We start from the raw sequence: 17,583 nt of genomic DNA, 5'->3' as shown, positions 1-17,583 counted from the left end.
AGCTTCTTGAAAGATATTACCTCTTTTCTTCCTCACCCTAAGGTCCATGGCCAAAAATCATCTTGTCATATAGGGACTACATCTGTCAGCAGTTATTAACTCTCAACATAACTACTATACAGACCTCAAGGCCACTTTTGCAGCTTTTCCATCATTATAAGCACAAGGAGCAGTTGAATATTACATGAAGTATTTATTATACCTCAAAGACGAAACTTGAGAGTGAATTGTTCACATATAATCTGATCCACTAAAATTTGGAGAAAATATCAAATCAAATTTAGGACAAACTCCTTGGTGAACTTATTCAGAACTATCATTTTGACTAATCACCATCTGCATTTGTTGTCCAGAGACCCAGAAAGCCTAAAAGCTAAATGCTAGTTGCTTTTCTAATCCTTCTGCTAACAAAGGTTGACCCCAGGAGCACCACTAAGCATTTTTTTCCATATGAAATGCATAACATCTGGGCCTAAAACAGATACGGATTTTGGAAATAAAATGTTCAGTGTCTTAACAACAGAAACTAGAATAGCAGTTGATATTTTTAAAGTTAAATTATAAACAAATAATATGACCATATCTACTTACAATGTAAGGTAGTAAGCAATCTATATGTTACATTTAGAATAATCTAAACTGTGAGCGTATAAAGCACCAGTCTTACTCTGTCTCCTTTCAATCTTTAAACCAAACCTGCTCCTGAAACAGACATGAACCATATATTAGAAAAAAAAAGCAAAAAGCAAAAAACAAATAATGATTAAAAAACCTTCTCCACTGATGTTGCTTACCTTACTAAAAATGAGTTTTTAACTAGCAGGGTGTGAAACATCCAGGATTTTTTTTTTTGATATTTCCATGTTGATTCTCAATTTCAGCTGATAAAACAATCGATGTTCCTATTGGCACACTGCACTTTCAAGAAATTCCAGGCACCAGCTACTTTAGACACTCCCAACAGTTTTGCACAAGCAGTTGAGACACGGGAAGAAAAGGAAAAGATCTCATCTTCAATGAGAACTGCTATTGCTGCAGCAGAGCAGTACAAATCAGACATTTCTGAATATCACAAAAGGCAACCAGCTTATCAGTTCTGTTGAAAGTTACAGATATGACAAATGCCATTCCCACTTTCTTTGCTAATTTATATCTTTCAGAAAGATACACTTTTCTGAATCACAAAACAAAACTATGAATGGCATTCCCTATATGAATAGAACGTACACTAGAGTTTCAGTACAACCGCAGTGAAGCCCCGGCCCAAGGTTAAGGTAAAAGCAGGCCTCCAGCAGAGGTTAGAGGAAGCAGAAATCCCAATGCTTCAGGGCAGCTCCCCACTGTATCTTCACAAAGCACTCTGACAACTGGCATTGACATCAACTCGGATTCCTCACAACTTCTGGCTTGCGTACTATTCCTGATACGTATTTTGTATCATATGGCTGGACAATATTCAACGCACTTTGTCATCTTCAAGATATTCCTAAGGCGTTTGTACAACTGACATTAAAAAATCCTGCACGTGACAGAGCCTGAAATGTCAACTTGTGCAGAATACACAGAGTTCATATGAAGGTACATCAGCTTGCGCCATAACTAAGGTTTACTGGGCTTGTTTCTTTTTTCCTATGGAACTTGCTTCTAACCATTACAGTTATGAAAGCTCAGCTCCACGTAACAGCCAAGAGTGAATCAGTGCAATGATGCACGTCTGCATCTGCTAAGAGACCACTTGGAGCCTTGTCGGTTTTCACGTTGGCGTTTTCAGTTCTTCTGAACAGCTGTAAAACTGACTTAATGCATTCAAAGATGATCTGAGAAAGGGCACGAGCAGCTAAGTGACATAATGTGCGAATGCCGCTGTGCTGTGGAATAGAAATGCGAGGGACAACTGCAAAGAAGGGCTGAACAGAACTCACTAACTACTGTTAAATGGCAACTGAAAGTCAATGTAAATAATTGTAGAGGGATCGACACAGCAAAACAGCCCTACCTTCATCATACATAGTGATGGGTTTGAGGTGAGCTCAGGAACAAGCTCTTGGGAAACTACATCTATATAGTAGAACTGGAGAGACATCTCAAGAGGACAACTGCCATATGCATGTAATTCCCAAGAATTAATTTGGAAATTTAATTTCCAAGAATAATCGATAGGTTGTTGCAGATGTTAGAAGTCCACATGAGTTTGAGGCAAGACAAGCTCACATAAAGAAAAAAGTCTGCTGCTGGCTTCTATCCACAGAGAAGCAACCTCTGCCTCCCTGGACTTTGCCAAAGGAGAGCAGAGAACAGAAGAACAAAGAAGCAGAAAACATGACAAGGTACCCGGAGCTCAGAAACAAATGGGGAAAAATAATAGTTAGGTAGGCAAAGCAGAGGAAATTAATGTAGGAAAATATATTCCAATATTTATTAGATATATACAACAGGAAAAAGAAATAAGGACCAGCAAAAAATAATAATAAAAAAGGATTAAAGTCATAAAATGTATCACCGATCAGCTGGGGTTTAAAAAAAAAAGAAAAAAACCCCACAACATTACTCATCTAACTACACTAATTTTCCTGAAATTAATTATTTGGGAAATATTATTAGATCAACATAAGAGGCACTAACTATATCATCGAAATGACTTTCTCTGCTGTAATTGTTTATTGGAAAACATGCCACTGTAAAATACTGAGTAAGAGTGTTACAGTGAGATGCCAGCACTTTTCTTTAAGGCAAGAAGCTGGGAAGGTTCTATACTAAGTGGCTTAGACTTTGAGCAAAACATCAAGCAAATTTGATCTCTTAGGCTCTGATCAGTTTTACCAGCCATACATAGCTGCACCTGAAAAACTAAGTTATATTTTGATACTTATGAGGACATTTTAAATGACGAATTAATCAGCAATATAATAGCTTTTCATTCAGGTTTGTATGTGACTGATCATTACAGATCATACAGTGGTTTTGTTTTTTAAAAAATTAAGATTTCTTTCCATCGCAGAAATTCTCCTCAGAGCCAGAAGAGGCAGATGCCATTTGAGGCTTGTCTTTGGGACAACTGTTCAAAACTGTTCAAAACTTGTCTCCCTGCAACTTTTTTTTTTTTTTTTTAATATCCCCATACAGAATTACAGATATATTGGGTATAGATAATTTGGTCAAAAAGTTAGACACTTGAGACTTTCTTAAATATATAACTGAGGAAGAGCAGAGGAGTAATTTTGCTTATTTTCAGCTTTGTGATCTTATTATATAAAACACTAAAAAGAAATCAAATCTGTGTAGTAGCTTGTGACGTCTACACAACTGGTCACTATTTCAATAGATGCATTATTCATACCCCAGCAAACCACAGAAGCATGGGCCAAGGCTGCATTCTTTTACCAATTATTTATTTGGGGAATGTGAGTGAAAGTGTGGCCCTTGAAGTCACTGATATAGTTCCCACCAGCCTCAACAAACTATGGTTTCCTCCACAGAATGCAGAATAAACATTAACACTGCTATCCATAGTAGATGAACACTTACATTTTGCCACAATAATATTTATTGCTTCTAAATACACTGTGGAGTGAAATGATTAAAACTGATTTTGTTTTGAATCCAAAGTAGTTTTGTACTAAAGCAAGCAGACTTATATAAATACCTTTGGTATTTGTTGGATCCTATTCCTAAACACAATGTTCATATTTCAGCTATAATAAGCAAAGCATCTCAAAGATGTGCGAGGCATCAGTCTTGCAAGTGTCCAGTTTAGTTTCTTGAGTAAAGTGAGATTGGTAGAGTCAGCGTAATCCGTCATGGAAAGCCATGAGCAGTGCTCATAATTCACCACAGTTTGGAATGATTGGCAGCTGCCATCTAGTGTGGACACAAACTGTGCTGCCACATGCACTTAACTCCAGCTCTCCCCAGAAATCACAGAGTGTTCAGGTCAAGCTGAGAGCACTACTCACACAAAGTATCGAACACGACGCAGAAACTGGCTAGTAGGCAAATCGGTCCTCATGCCAGACAGTTCCATACACTTCAAAATAAACCCACCATACACAACGTCGTATGCTGAAACTTGCTCTATATTAAGTTTATGAAAAACATTGATTTCTTGTGCAACTGCTCTACAGTAGGCACTAGGGCTCTGAGGAGCGCGTTGAGGAGCAGGTGCTGCACAGCAACTTTAAGCCAACACGAAACTGCCAGGCCCAGGCTGGTGCAGTGCCAGGCCAGGCCCTGGCTGGATTGGAGCTCTCAAAACCAGCCGAGCACCCTGAACTACACCTGGCAGCTACAGGCTCCAGCAGGCAGCTACAGCCAGGGAAAGCAAGGCTCGAGAGCGCTTGGACATGAGGGGGCTCATTCTCAAATGGAAATGGAATAGAAATTACTATATTGGGTCTGCTACCAAAGCAACCTTCCAGCGTGATCCTCCACCAGCTGGAGGCACAAGCCAGAGCAGACCACACATCACGCAGCATCAGAACCAGAGCTTTAATGGGTGCATGACTCAGTTTACACAGGAAAGTAAGTGATGAAAGTAAGCTAGCACATCTGTTAGCTCAGATACAAACACGTTAAAAATAAAACTGAGTAATCCAAAAAAGCTACTTTGAAAAAGAAATCACTGAAGACAAGGCACCTCTTGATGTTTCTTCCCTTAAAAGCTCCCCTTAAAAGCTGTTACTGACTAGATGCTTGCAAGTCACTGCCAGCTACGTATAGCCAGTCAGTTAATAAGGAGGAACTGCTGTATATTATTAGTTGCAAGAAATTAAGCTTACTGTCCTCTCACAGTCTTGTGCCAGTTTCTTTCCACCTGTAGGGCTTTGCCATTCACCCAGAATACAAGGTCTCCAAGAGCAGGTAATTAATTTGCACAGTGCCTAACACAACGGCACCATTATTCCTGGTTGAATACATGAGCCTCGGGTGCTTATGTAATGAAGTGGCATTACCATGGATCTTGAAAGGTGGTCAGAAAGTCTCACAGCACCTTTTGACAGCACACTTCAAACTTATCCACAATTTTAAGATAATTAAAAGAATATTTAACTTCTCTGGAATACAGAATACAAGAGACAATTGTTTAACCTGCTTGTTCTATGGCCTAAAATACCAGTGGAGTATAAAAAAAAATCACCAGGTAAATATTTTATTTACCTTGTTTTCTTTCTCCCTTTTCCACCAAGCTCTATCCCTATCCATATTTCTTACTCTTTCTATCATTTTAGCTTGTCGCTCTGTGTTCTTATAAAGCTCCTTTTTCTTCAGAGAGTCATCAATTAAAGCAGAATTTGTATTTGAGTATTAATTAGAAAAAAATGTGAAGGAGAAAAAAAAAATGGCCTGGCTCAGAGAGCTCATTTCTCAAGTTTTTAATAGACTTTTCTAGAAAGAATCTAGTATATGAAATGTCACATATAAGCAAGATTCATAACTTCTGCCGGCAGTGCTATGTATTTACTTACAGCCCAATTAGTTTTAGAACAGCTGAAATATTAAGCAGTACAAAATAGATTTTTTAAAATATTTAAAGTACTGATTATTAGAAAATAAGTTTATATACAACCCCCCAAGAGATTCCAAAAATGCTACCATTTACACCATCATAAGTAGTGGAGAAGGCAAACATAATATACTAAACAGCTAATGAGAATTTATCCTAGTATGAAAATCACTTGAAAGTACTCTAACAAAATTCCAATAAGCTTAATAAACAGCACAAAAAAGACCCAAACCACTTTGATATTGACCTGCAGATGCAGGTCTTCCTTCAAGGCCATATTACAGCAACGAAAAGAAAGTTCACACCCCTACAGAGAGAAGCATTTGGTATCTCCAGCACTAATTTCTGCTTGATTCTTGCTTCAGGGGATTTTGAATCTTTTTAGCACCCCCTAAAAAGCAATCTACACATTTCAGCATTTGACCTGTATTTTGCTTTTTGTTTCAGAAACAGAGCCTCAAAACAGGCACGTAGAATAAACTTGTCTGCTTTGACCACCGAAGGGTTAAAGATGAATTTGACCTAATTACTATCTATAGTGGCAAAAAAACCCTAAACTTTTATTATTATAAAAGAGGGAATATCCAACATATTTTTGAAATTCTTAAACTCATGAGATCTTTTTATATTTATGCTTTCATATTTTGTCAGAAAAACAGTTAATAAAAGTACAACATGCAAGACTTTAAGCTGTGCTACTATTTTAAAAACATTCTTATTCATTGATAACATATAACCCGTGTTGGATATAGATCTGTCTGGCAAAGACCAGTAACTGTTTTCATGGTGTGCTGCTTTCTATATATCATACAATTTGTAAAGTTTCCTCTAACTGCAATGCTAAAGTCATGTCTAAAACACCTCACTACGAATTCCTCAGAAGCCCAAAGGCTGAGTCCAGGCAGCCAATGCAAATTCGGGCACAGAGAAGCTACGCTTAGCCCAACCGATCTATTTTCCTTTGTACTGTCACATACACAAGTGAAGACTACGTAGATTATTAAGGAGGATTTTTGAGACATCTTTCCCCTAATAGATATAAATGAATAAAGGGTTACCAAGAATAGAAAGCAAAACAGTGGTTGGTTTTGTTGATGACTGTGTGGACATCTGTCGCAGGTCAAACCATCAGCCAAACCTGTCATAACCAGCAGGGAGCTACAAAGAGGAGTATGGGCTGCTTCCACTTGGCTCAGCTTATATTTTGGGAACAAACAGGACAGGAGGAACAGCATACAAATCATATCGCATGGAGAAGGAGGATATCTGACTGTAAGCTAGGGTTTCCAGCTCTTTGCAACAGAAACATGGACGTGTGACCGTTTCCTTTGTTAAAAAAAGAAGTCTATCTACAGAGGCTTTCCACTCATACAATACAAATCTACAGCAAGCCTGGGTTGCTGCTGATATCTGTCAGGTCTGAAGAGAAGGTGGTTTTACAGGTTATGCCAGAAGTAGAACCATCTTCGTACCTTTATTATATACCAGAGAAATGAAGAAGAGGCACTCAGGCTGGATCTTTTTCCTGTGGTAGTGGTTATAAACAAATAGATAAAACCACCATGCCCACATCATCTAGGCCATGGCAAGAACTCTACTCTCTAAAGGATTAAAAAATTTGGTTCCTTAACTCGGTCAACACAGAGGGTGCAGTTCAAGTCGGTCCAAAGGTCCTAAGAGAGTATGAATGCACTATTCCTGTCATTAGTACCAGCATAGTGAAATTTTTCAGTAGTTGTGTGCAGGATTAAGTCCCACAGACACTATTCTACACTACCAATTAGTTAATTCCACTAAAAATTAAAGCTACTTTGTAAAACCTCTGAGTCTGGTAACTAGTACTCACCAACTGACACAGAACTCAAGTCACAGCATGACAGATGCAAATTCTTTCATCCTGAAATAGCACCAATCCAGTCAGCCTAGAATTTGGGAAGTGGTAGAAGGGTTTTTTCCCCCCTTAATTCCACAGAGAGTCTCCCTAGACGATCTAGCTGTTAAGATGGTCTATAGAAGATCACAGACAGTCACCAATCTCTTTACAAAAAACAAACAAACAAAACCTCACAAAACACATTCCAAAATGGACAGACCAAATTAAAAACAGCAACAAAAAACTGATTTATGTGTACATGGGAATCTGAAATCAATGGTGATCTCTATGTCTACTAGAAGAGGACAGGACAATCAGCTCTGAAATTGTTCTGGGATGTTCTTAATTCCTGTAAGAAACTTCCTGCTGTTGACAAGAAGCCTTGGAAACAAAGGTGCATTCAAGGAGAAATGTATCATGAGCGCTGCAAGCGCCATGTCAGCCCTGCTAGGAGACATCAGGCGCTCACCAGTGAATTGGGTGTAGTCTGGATGCCTGAGGCTGCCTGATTAGCTCTAAGGTCTCTCAGCCTTTAACTCAGTGACAGCATAATTAATGCAAAGGCTACTAAAAGGCTGGAAATTTGATACTGGCAGTCATGGCACTCTTTTTGAAAGATTCCCAGCTGAAAATACCTGAGGAATGACCCATGGGTACAGGTGCACTAACCACAGATACTTTGTGTTTCAATTTCAAAAACATCTTTTCCAGGAATAAACACTCTCACGGATCTCCAAACGGGAATAATTTGAACTTTGCCCTTCACCCAAGATTTAAGACGAGAAGGAACAGCAAGCAAATAACCTCAGAGTTGAATACACTGAGCCTTGTAACTTAAGGGTCTTCATTCAACTGTAGTTTTTATTAGCTTTAAAGTTACTTAAATGCAGTTAAAGTTACTTAAATCCCAATGCAGACATCCCATCACCCTCGCCAAACAGAACCAGGGCTCACTTTGTCAGTACAAAGCTCAAATGGGATAGAGGAACTTACAAGTTAGCTGTTACTGTTTGCTTTGCTGATTTGTTATACTATCAAATAATACTTCAGTTATTTATAGAAATAATCAGGAATAAGTCACCCTCTAACTACCTGGGTGATCAGGGCTCACAAGAGCTCTTCAACATCAAACTCTTCACATTTGCTCTTCAACTATTTTTGCTAGGAGTTGTTCTGGCATTCCCATGCATTCAGTTCTCAGTCTTTGCAGCATGATGGCTATCACAAGCATGGAACACACACTAGTGACTACACTGTGCAAAGTGTCAGCCCTTCTGTGTCAAGTGCAAGTGCACAGACAGGCATAAGCATTTTCTTTTGCGCATGTTTCTGGGCATTTTTTTGGTCTACAACATATTTCAAGAAAAGTCTGCCTGAAGAAACCAAAAGGAACAGAGGAACTGCCACAAAAACTTATTTGAAGACATTAAAAAAAAAAGTTTTAAAAGTAGCTCCAGACTTTATAGTGAAACCTGTTAAATTGTATACATTGATTTGATTTCTAAGAATTCCACCTCAGACAACTGTGGTTGCTGGTCAGGAGTTAAAAGTGGAAATAACCTTTCTCTCTCCACTATTTATACCCTAGTACTTCTCCCTTCCATCTCAAACACTTGGTAGTGGGTTAGGGAGGAAATGACTGCTGCTCTCTGCAATGGATTCCCATACAAATTTGTCTGGGACCCAAACAAATTCAGATAAAGCCAAAGATGAAGCATGGTCCAAGCCACAAGACCCCTCAGAGAGACACTTTCTGCAGGCACCGTCTTTGGCAAATCAGGCAAGATTCTCAAAGCCTCAAACCAATTTTCTTATACCACCACTCTCAGATAAACAGATACATCTCTAAGTGCTCAGTGTCAAACGGGCAGTATTGAAGAGTCTCAGGTGCTACCCAAATAATCATCAACAAATAAGCAAAGCTAGAGATTGTTTAGGAAAGTTATTTCAACTTCATGTCCCCCCAGCAATTCTACAGATTTCTTCGGCAGTTTTAATTTCCAAATAGTTTAAAGGAATAATGCAGCAGTTCTTGAGCTTAGGCAAACACCTGGGCTGGAGAAATTTACCTTCACAGTATATTATGAAACACATAAATCTGTTCACTTAAATCAAGGGCTCAGTAATTTCAAGTTGTGAATGTTTGATTTCAGTGAAGTCAGTAAGACACATGTGGGAAATTGAAAAGGGAGCAAGTACTCACTGAAGACAGCATTTACGCTCTTGCATTTTTGAGTCATTGTCAACAGTAAGAGCCCACATATGTTTTTGTTTCTGAAAATTCAGAATGTATTTGCCAATTACGTACCTTGAAGTTGCAATTTCCACTTTGGTTCTTGCCATAGCAGCTGCTCGCTGTGCTCCCTCTATTGCTCTGTCCACCTTTTCTCTAGTTTTTGTGTTTCGTATTGGTATAAGTTGCTTTCTTATTCCACGGACCAAAACATTATTTTTATATTTTCCCTCTTCTTTGGTGCCATCCGGAAACATGGTACATCCATATCCATGCCTCCTGTTATTTAGCCATTCTCCTTCATATTTCATACCATTTGAACGCTCACTAATACCAAAACCACTGCGCTTGTCATTCTTCCATTCACCCATATAGGCTTCTGTGGTGGTGGCATCAACATGGTCTTCCACAGGGCAGTAATCACAGTCACCATCTCCAAAGCTAATTGTAGAGTTGGCATCACTAGAACTAATCCTGCTCATAGCAGCATCACTCCTGACAGAGCTCCGTTTGCTAGATATTGATGATCTAGATTCAGATTTTCTAAGTTTTATACTACCAAGAAGGGATCCTCTTCTGAACAAGCCTCCTTTTTTCTTAATGCCCATGGCTTCTGCATCACTGTGAAAATTCAGCACAAAACCTCCTCTTGTTCCAGCGGGGCTGTCTGCAGTGATGTCGTGCAGGACGGTGCCATTGCTCTGCTCGCTCCGAAGCGAGGCTAGAGACGTGCGGAGCGGGGAACGGATCACAGTCGCCATGCCATAGGGTACACTCTGACGAACACCGTATCCATGTCGCATCCCTCCTGTCCACTGCCCCTGGTAGGTACCTTTTAAAGTAATAAGGAGAATTTTAATTTTGTGGGCTGTAGAAGACCTGCTAAGCTACACACAGCATATTACTGGCAACATTACATTATCAACTCTTCTTCTGACAAGCAGAAATGTGGAAAAAAAACAGCATGTGACACAGTGTATGAAATATTTTGTTACCCATTTTGCTTGTAACATATTTGTCCACTGCAAAAAGCTTTTGCCTTGAAGCTGCAACAATGCCTTTTGGCAACTAAAATACAGTGACTATCAAAAGTGAGTTTTAAATGGGTATATCCATGGAAGAAATTTCTAAAGAGGGACTCCAAAACTTTTTAAAGGTGGTCAGACAGGGAAAGGATAAGCAAAAGCAAAACGGTGTTACATGTGCTCCGATGGAGAAGGACAAGGCATTGCAGGAAAGGTAGAGAGTGAGTTACTGATGACTGCTGCCTCCAGGCACCCACCCATCCTGCTGTGTGTGTGTGTGCAAGAGTTGAAGGAGCAGCAAACATCCCGCTGCGCGGGGGTAAGATGACTGTAGACTTCTCTACCACTAAGATGCTTGATCTACAGGCCAATCTGAAGACAATTATCATGTAGAATTATTTCAAAGGTTTTCTTTTTTTTAAATATACTTGAATAGAAGTATAAAATATTAAGACCACAACCTTACTTTATATCAACTCATGATATTACTATTTCTTGCTGTATCAATATCATAATCAAGGTATATTGGCTTCACAAAACATTGGTTGTATACACAAGTTCTCTTTTATTCTAGCTATAACTTCTGAAGCGAATATTACAGGAAAGGAGCATACTATCTTTACTGCTATCTTACCCTATGAAAAACTCCCAGGGGAGTAAGTGCCTTTCTTGAGAAACAGTTGAGCTCAGATTTAAAGAACAAGATATTCAAGCTATTTGACAGTCATCAAAAATTTGGAAGGCTGGCAAGACACAAAAATACAATAAGTGATACTATTTTTCTATTTACACACTACAGTGTGTTGTGACAAAAAGATCAGAAGCATGAAGCATTAGCACTGCTGCTCTTAAATCTAAAGTTGTCTTTCATTTGTGCTGCTGTACGCAAGATAGACAAGGCAATGATAAACAGAATAATATATTCCATTCTTCTTCTAGCTACATTTCATTATTTACATTGCTATCATAGGTGCTTCTGTGGTCCTGCTACAGCAACGTGTAGAAGAGCAACATGGTATTTGATGTCACAGATACCCAAGTAATGGACTTCAGGCAAAGCTGCATCAGTGCCAAGAAAGCGCATTACCTGACTACCACTGTGGGCAGTTCTTTTCTTCCCTTCTTAAAAGGCACTGCCAGTTCAGGTCAGCATAAGGTCCCTAAAGCCAGAGGATCCAAAGAAGGGTGCCAGGAACCTCACAACTGGCAAATGCAGGATAACTTGCTTTCTGAGATCATTTCCTACCTACCTGCACTAAATTGTTTTAAGCACCCCCAAACAATCCCATCTTTTTTTTTTTTTAAAGACTATTCTGACTGTGAATGCTCTTACAGAAATAATAATAAATGATATTTAAAATATCTTTCTTTGATTTTATTCTGATTTATTTGGATTACCTATTAAAAAAACTGTTCTTCAGAGAACTATGTATCAAATGCCAAGCACAGCGATTGACTAAAAAATGTTCACATTTGTCAAATACCTGAAGATTTAGATGTAGCTTGAAGCTTCCTTTGCTTTGAAATTGTATCATTTCCTTTGTATAAGCATGCAATTTCAGTTATGTACATGTCAATTATCTATCAATTACAGCTATACTGTATTATCTCTTCTGCTAAGTTATATTTTAGTGTTAGCAGGCAGTTCAATTTGTCAAGTGTTCTTTATTATATAACACTAAACAGGTTCAACAATACAACTATTTCATGTTGGTAGAAAATTCTACCAAGTGGAAGGTTTTTGTTCTAACAGATGGCTGCTGACATCAACAACAAACAACTTTCTTGGTTCCTCTCTCATTCTCTGTATCCTGGATACCTGCTGATGCACTGGTTGTAAGGGTGCTGAATGTAGAAACATGATTATTATAACAAAGTCAGCATATGGAGAAGAACAAATAGAAACATAAGCATAAAACACTGACACAGCATATTCTGTAAATACTGTAAAAATACTGCCATCTTGTAATTTTTCTTTATTAAACAAATTTCCCAATAATGCATTAATATTTTATAAGCATAAACGACTACATTTTGTCCCCACTTGCATCTGGGATTGCCCTAGTATCATAATGATATACCATAACTAAGAACCTACTTGTGTGTTTTTTGCTGTTACATATTATGATCTAACATTCTGCAAAAGTTAATCTTTTCAAATAATGCATAATTCTAATTTTGATTATACCACAGTCTTACATTGCTATTCTAGTATCAGATAAAGTAAAATAAAACTATTTCAGTATAGATTTTCATAAAGCTACCAAGAGTCAACAGAGACTGCCTTTTTTTTTTCTTGATAATATTCTGTTTTCGTGACTGAATTAGAAAATTGAAAATATTTAATCCAGTATGACTGCTGTTTTTCAAGGTTCCCTAGACAGGAATGGAAGTGACTATTGTTCTGGTTTTAATGCTCTCATGGGCAACAATTAATGTGCTGCTATTTACTTACCAGATTTTTTTTCTATTGGGGCAATAAAATCAAGGCCAGTTTATTTTAAAGAGAAAATAGCTAATGCAGAAATGAAAGATTCATATTGAAAAATAGTACTTAAGTACCAAAAGTGTTTGGCCAGAATTTTGCGCAGTCTCTCAGGTAACAATTGTCTCTTTTATAATTAGAAATCCATTAAAGGGAAGTTCTCCAATACTAGTGCTCAAAAGCTACCTCATTATCCTTGATTTCTCAACTTGCATTTTAAAGGTAAAATATTTTTAAGACATATGGAGGGCAGTTCGCAGAAAGGAGATGCAATGGCCTTACAGAATAGAGATGTCAGTAATTTGATTTGATTTACTAGAGCTGTATTACCACCTTCAATGGAAGATATTTTAAAAGAGAAAAAAAAGTATAATATTATATAATGAAATGCTGCTGCTTATGATACAAGACTTTATTAAAAAACTTTTCCAATGTGTGTATAAACACATATGTGATATATCATATATCATTCATATTTTTATTATTTATGATAGTTATGATGGATAACACCAAACATACATGACCCTTTTCAGCTTACTTGATGGTTCCAGTAAGGGTCACTTTGAAACTACCACTGTTACCAAGCTATTTGAAAAGTGTATTTGGCCATAAACCAGCAACATAGGTCACCTTTTTTAAACTAGGCTTGCTATACTTTTTAATGAGGAAACATGCAGCCACGACTTTACTGACTATCCACCTAGTGCTTCACTGGTTGCCCTGAAAGGTTGAATACTATGGGCCTAAAAACTCTTAGAAAGTATATTTTTCTTTTGTTTTTTGTTGGCAAAGTGCTGTAAGGTGTAATTTCACAGCCTGTCTCCTTAGGGTTATGCTGTGCCATCCCTCACACCTTTAAAAACAAAGCAAAAAAAAAAAAACAGTTTTATTTATAGTGCATTTACAGCTATAAATGCTATTGTCTGTTTGTGAATAAAATTTCAAAGTATGCAGTGTGAAAAAATTGGGAAGCCAATGCTGTAATAACTTTTCCACTTACTCTTGTCGTTTACTTGTATCACCCAGGAGTCTAACAGATTAGTAAGGACGTGAAGGCTTTTGCATGCTCTTCAGACTTAAACTCTAAATAAGCAGGTATCTAGAAGTACTTAGAAACCTATGAACATACGTGCTACTGATGACCTTTTCTTAGCATGTATTCCTCATTGATCTCTATAGAGGGACAGTGCAAATTCTTGCCGCAAAACTTACTGCTATTCTTGGTAGGGCCATGCACTACTGACCAATTTATTTGTACATACTTAAGTTTGAAATTAGGATTTGAATCTTCTTTAAAGACTTCTCAGGCAGAGTCGTGGACTCACACAAGGTGTAAATAGAGTTCCAAGGAGGTACGAAAGTCTAGATCACTGCAGGAAACAACCTGATGGGCCACCTGAAGGCCTAACATTAGCATGTACAATGAATGGGGGCCATGAATTATAATTCATAATGTTTTCCTTAAAGATTTGTCTAAGCAGCAATCCAAAAGCATTTAGATACAGCAGGCTACGTGCTAATGATGCTGCACAGTCTTACGTGCAGAAATGTTGAGAGTTGTCAATAATTGTTAGCTATGTGTTCCATTTACCTCCCTCAGATGCATCTCCTACTGTTGTTTAAAACAATATATTGAGAAAAAAAAGACAGCATAAAGGCCTAGATTTTAACGAGTTTTGAAATAAATTGTCAAGTGGCAGAGTCTAAACAGTATTTTCTCACACTAGAATTCTCAGATCATAATAAGGAGCGAGCTTTACCGCAAGTATTTGACAGTAGGTTTTTAAAGACATGTATCCAAGTCTGATTGCCCTGTAAAAAACGTTTCAGGTGTTCCTGTAGACGTACAAAAATGGCAATTGCTCCCAGAGAGTGAAAACAAAAGCTCTCGCCTGTAAACATCTATGACGTATTGCTCAACTTCATTCATGAACGCTTGCACCAGAAATCAATGGCACTTCCCACCCTGTGCTCATACGAACTGAAGCATGTAAGAGACCAGGGCTTTGGGAACAGACTGAAGTTAATCAAAATAAAAGTCGTATGATTTAAAGTGCATGTTTCATATGTTGTTTTGGTCAATAGATTTGTTGTTGGGTTGAAGTCTAAAAAAAAAAAAAAAAAAAGGGAATTTACCTCTGAATTATCATTACTATACATTAAAAAAAAAGACAAGCCTAAAGGAAAAATAAAGCATACATTAGTTATCAAAAAATTCTCTCCTATTAAAAAAAAAAAAAAGATCCTGCAATTTTGGCTCTTTGACTTCTAATTTGCCTGCTAAAATAATAAGAGCCTACTGTGCAGTGAAAGTGAAACAAAAACTCCGATTTATGCTTCATGTTTTCTTTTGAAACCTCCAAGCACATATCTAGGCTGGCTGTGAGTTTCTTCACCAGGAATCAATTTCAGATTGTTAGACAAGTGTAAACAAGAAGATTGAAAAGGTCCAAGTTCCAGAAACCACAGTACATTTCTTGGTATTTATGAAATGAATCTTACACCATTTACTACATTTTATATTAAAAAAAAAAGTGTCTCCTCTACTTGATACAAAACTATCTATTTTCTGATGCAATCCTTTACAACTTCTTATCAAAATCCTTCATGAATCGAGCAACGGCACAAGTCAAGAGGTCTCAAAAAGGTTGCTCTTTTAGCCAGGCAAAAAGAAGTGATAATTTTGTTATTTTGTGCATGTTACTTGAGCAGTTTGCTCATTGCTGAACTGAGCAATATTCCTGTCAAAAAAAGCCCTCATCCGAAAATGGAGGCCAGTTCCCCCCCCCCCCCCCTTTTATACAGGGACAAGTCAAAGCCAAGAGCAGGCGAAGCCCCAGGTGGCACTTCCCCTGATGGCACTAACATTAAAGATGTCGTGCAAATGATAAGTTTTAAATGACCGGCTTATTTGCCTGTCATACAGTGCACCTGTGTTGTTTCAAGCAACAAGATTAAGTGAAACTAGCTCTTCAGGTAAGCTTTGCTCCTCAGGGACCTTACCAAACCTTGCCTTCAGGCCACTGAAGTCAAATAAAACGGCACCGTTTCCTAGGACTTTCCTGGGAATTATGGTACCCACTTGTGGAGCGGATTGCAATCTTTCAGCACATTTATGGCGCGCTGGCTCTAGGAATATTTCTCTTTGTGTGTGTGTGTGGTGCAGGTACCCGGAGGAGACCAGCCTGCCTAATTTCCCAGCATAGCTTGTACTTAGGACAGCGCGCTGAAGTCGCACGGCATTTTGGTGAAATACGAGCTATTAAGCCAAGGCGGAGCCAAGCTGCGGCGGCTCTACCGGGGCTCGCCCGCTCTCCCCCGATACAGGCGATATCCTCCTTATCGCCCAGCAGCTGCCGCCCCACGGAAAGCGGGGGGCGGGCGAAAACCGCCGCGCTCCGCGGCGGCGCAACCCGCTCCTGCAGCGCGGGGCGCTCGGCGCGTCCCCCGGGCGGGACGCGGGGCAGCGACGCGCCCGGGAGCGCGGCCCGCGGCACCTGTGGCGCTGCCGGCGCCGCGCGGGCAGCGGCGCTCGCCGGGAAGCGCCCCCGGCCCCGCGCGTGCCCGGGCGGCCGAGGGCTCCGCCGGGGCTGCCCGCGGCGCCGCTCCCCGCGCTCCGCGCCGCTCCCGCCGGGGCCGGGGCGCCCCCCGCAGGGCACCCACCTCCGTCGCCGTAGGTCTCGACGCCGTAGCCGTCCTGCAGCCCGTTGCTCCAGGTGCCCTCGTAGCGGGCGGGCGTGCTGAGGCTCTGCCGCACGCCGTAGCGCCCCTTGAAGCCGTGCGACCACTCGCCGCGGTACATCCACCTGCCCTTCGTCTCCACGCCCAGCCCGTGCCGCTTGCCCTGCGCCCAGTAGCCCAGGTAGGTGTTGCCGCTGGGCCAGGTGTAGCCGCCCGCCACCTCGAAGCCGTGCGACCAGGAGCCGGCGTACTCGCCCTGCCCCTTGGGCCCCGTGCAGATGCCGTGCCCGTGGGCTTTGCCGTCCTCCCAGCCGCCGCAGTAGGTGCCGCCATCGTCGAAGTCGAACCGGCCGCCCGTCATCCAGGGCAGCGGGGCGAGCGCGGCGCCGCCGCCGCTACTGCTGCTGCCGCCGCCCGCGTCGCCTCCGTCTCCCTCCCGCCGTCCCCCGGCCGCACCGCCGCCCAGCGCAGCCCCGCGGCGGCCGCGAGCGGCGCCCGCCCCGCTCCGCTCCGCTCCGCCCCGGCCCCGCGCTCCGCCCCGGCTCCCCCTGCGCGGCCCCCGGGGCAGGTGCGCGCGCCCGCCCCCCGCGCCGCCCTCGGGGCTCCGGCCGTAGGTACCTGGGGAGCGGGTGAAAATGCAACGGCTAATGGCGGGGGAGAGAAACAAGCGGAGAAATAAGCAGAGAGGACGTATCGGAGAAGGCACTCCGAGCCCGCGGGTGTCTCCCCGGGCATCTCTTCTGAGGCCAATGTTTGGTTCACAGAATCACAGAATGGCTGAGCTTG

At 40.7% G+C, this 17,583-nt stretch overlaps 1 protein-coding gene across 4 annotated transcripts in view; it reads right to left on the bottom strand.

Annotated features, from left to right (window-relative positions):
* The window catches only part of JPH1 (junctophilin 1), an 82,579-nt gene extending 65,289 nt beyond the window's left edge, over window positions 1-17,290 (bottom strand). For all 4 annotated transcript variants that reach the window (XM_088520325.1, XM_088520326.1, XM_088520327.1 and 1 more), the window contains exons 1-2: window positions 16,780-17,290; window positions 9,682-10,438 (exon numbers count right to left, since the gene is read on the bottom strand). In XM_088520325.1, the coding sequence (XP_088376451.1) occupies window positions 9,682-10,438; window positions 16,780-17,158 (1,136 nt within the window). In that variant the 5' untranslated portion in view covers window positions 17,159-17,290. The remainder of the gene's footprint in view (window positions 1-9,681; window positions 10,439-16,779) is intronic.
* Window positions 17,291-17,583: the final 293 nt, after the last annotated feature.

The sequence above is a fragment of the Tinamus guttatus genome, unplaced genomic scaffold, assembly GCF_059628265.1.
Source record: "Tinamus guttatus ecotype Peru unplaced genomic scaffold, ASM5962826v1 Tinamus_guttatus_pri_ptg000086l, whole genome shotgun sequence".
Classification (NCBI taxonomy): Eukaryota; Metazoa; Chordata; class Aves; order Tinamiformes; family Tinamidae; genus Tinamus; species Tinamus guttatus.
Note: the sequence above shows the minus strand (reverse complement) of the source record. Positions and strands in the feature narration are given on the sequence as shown.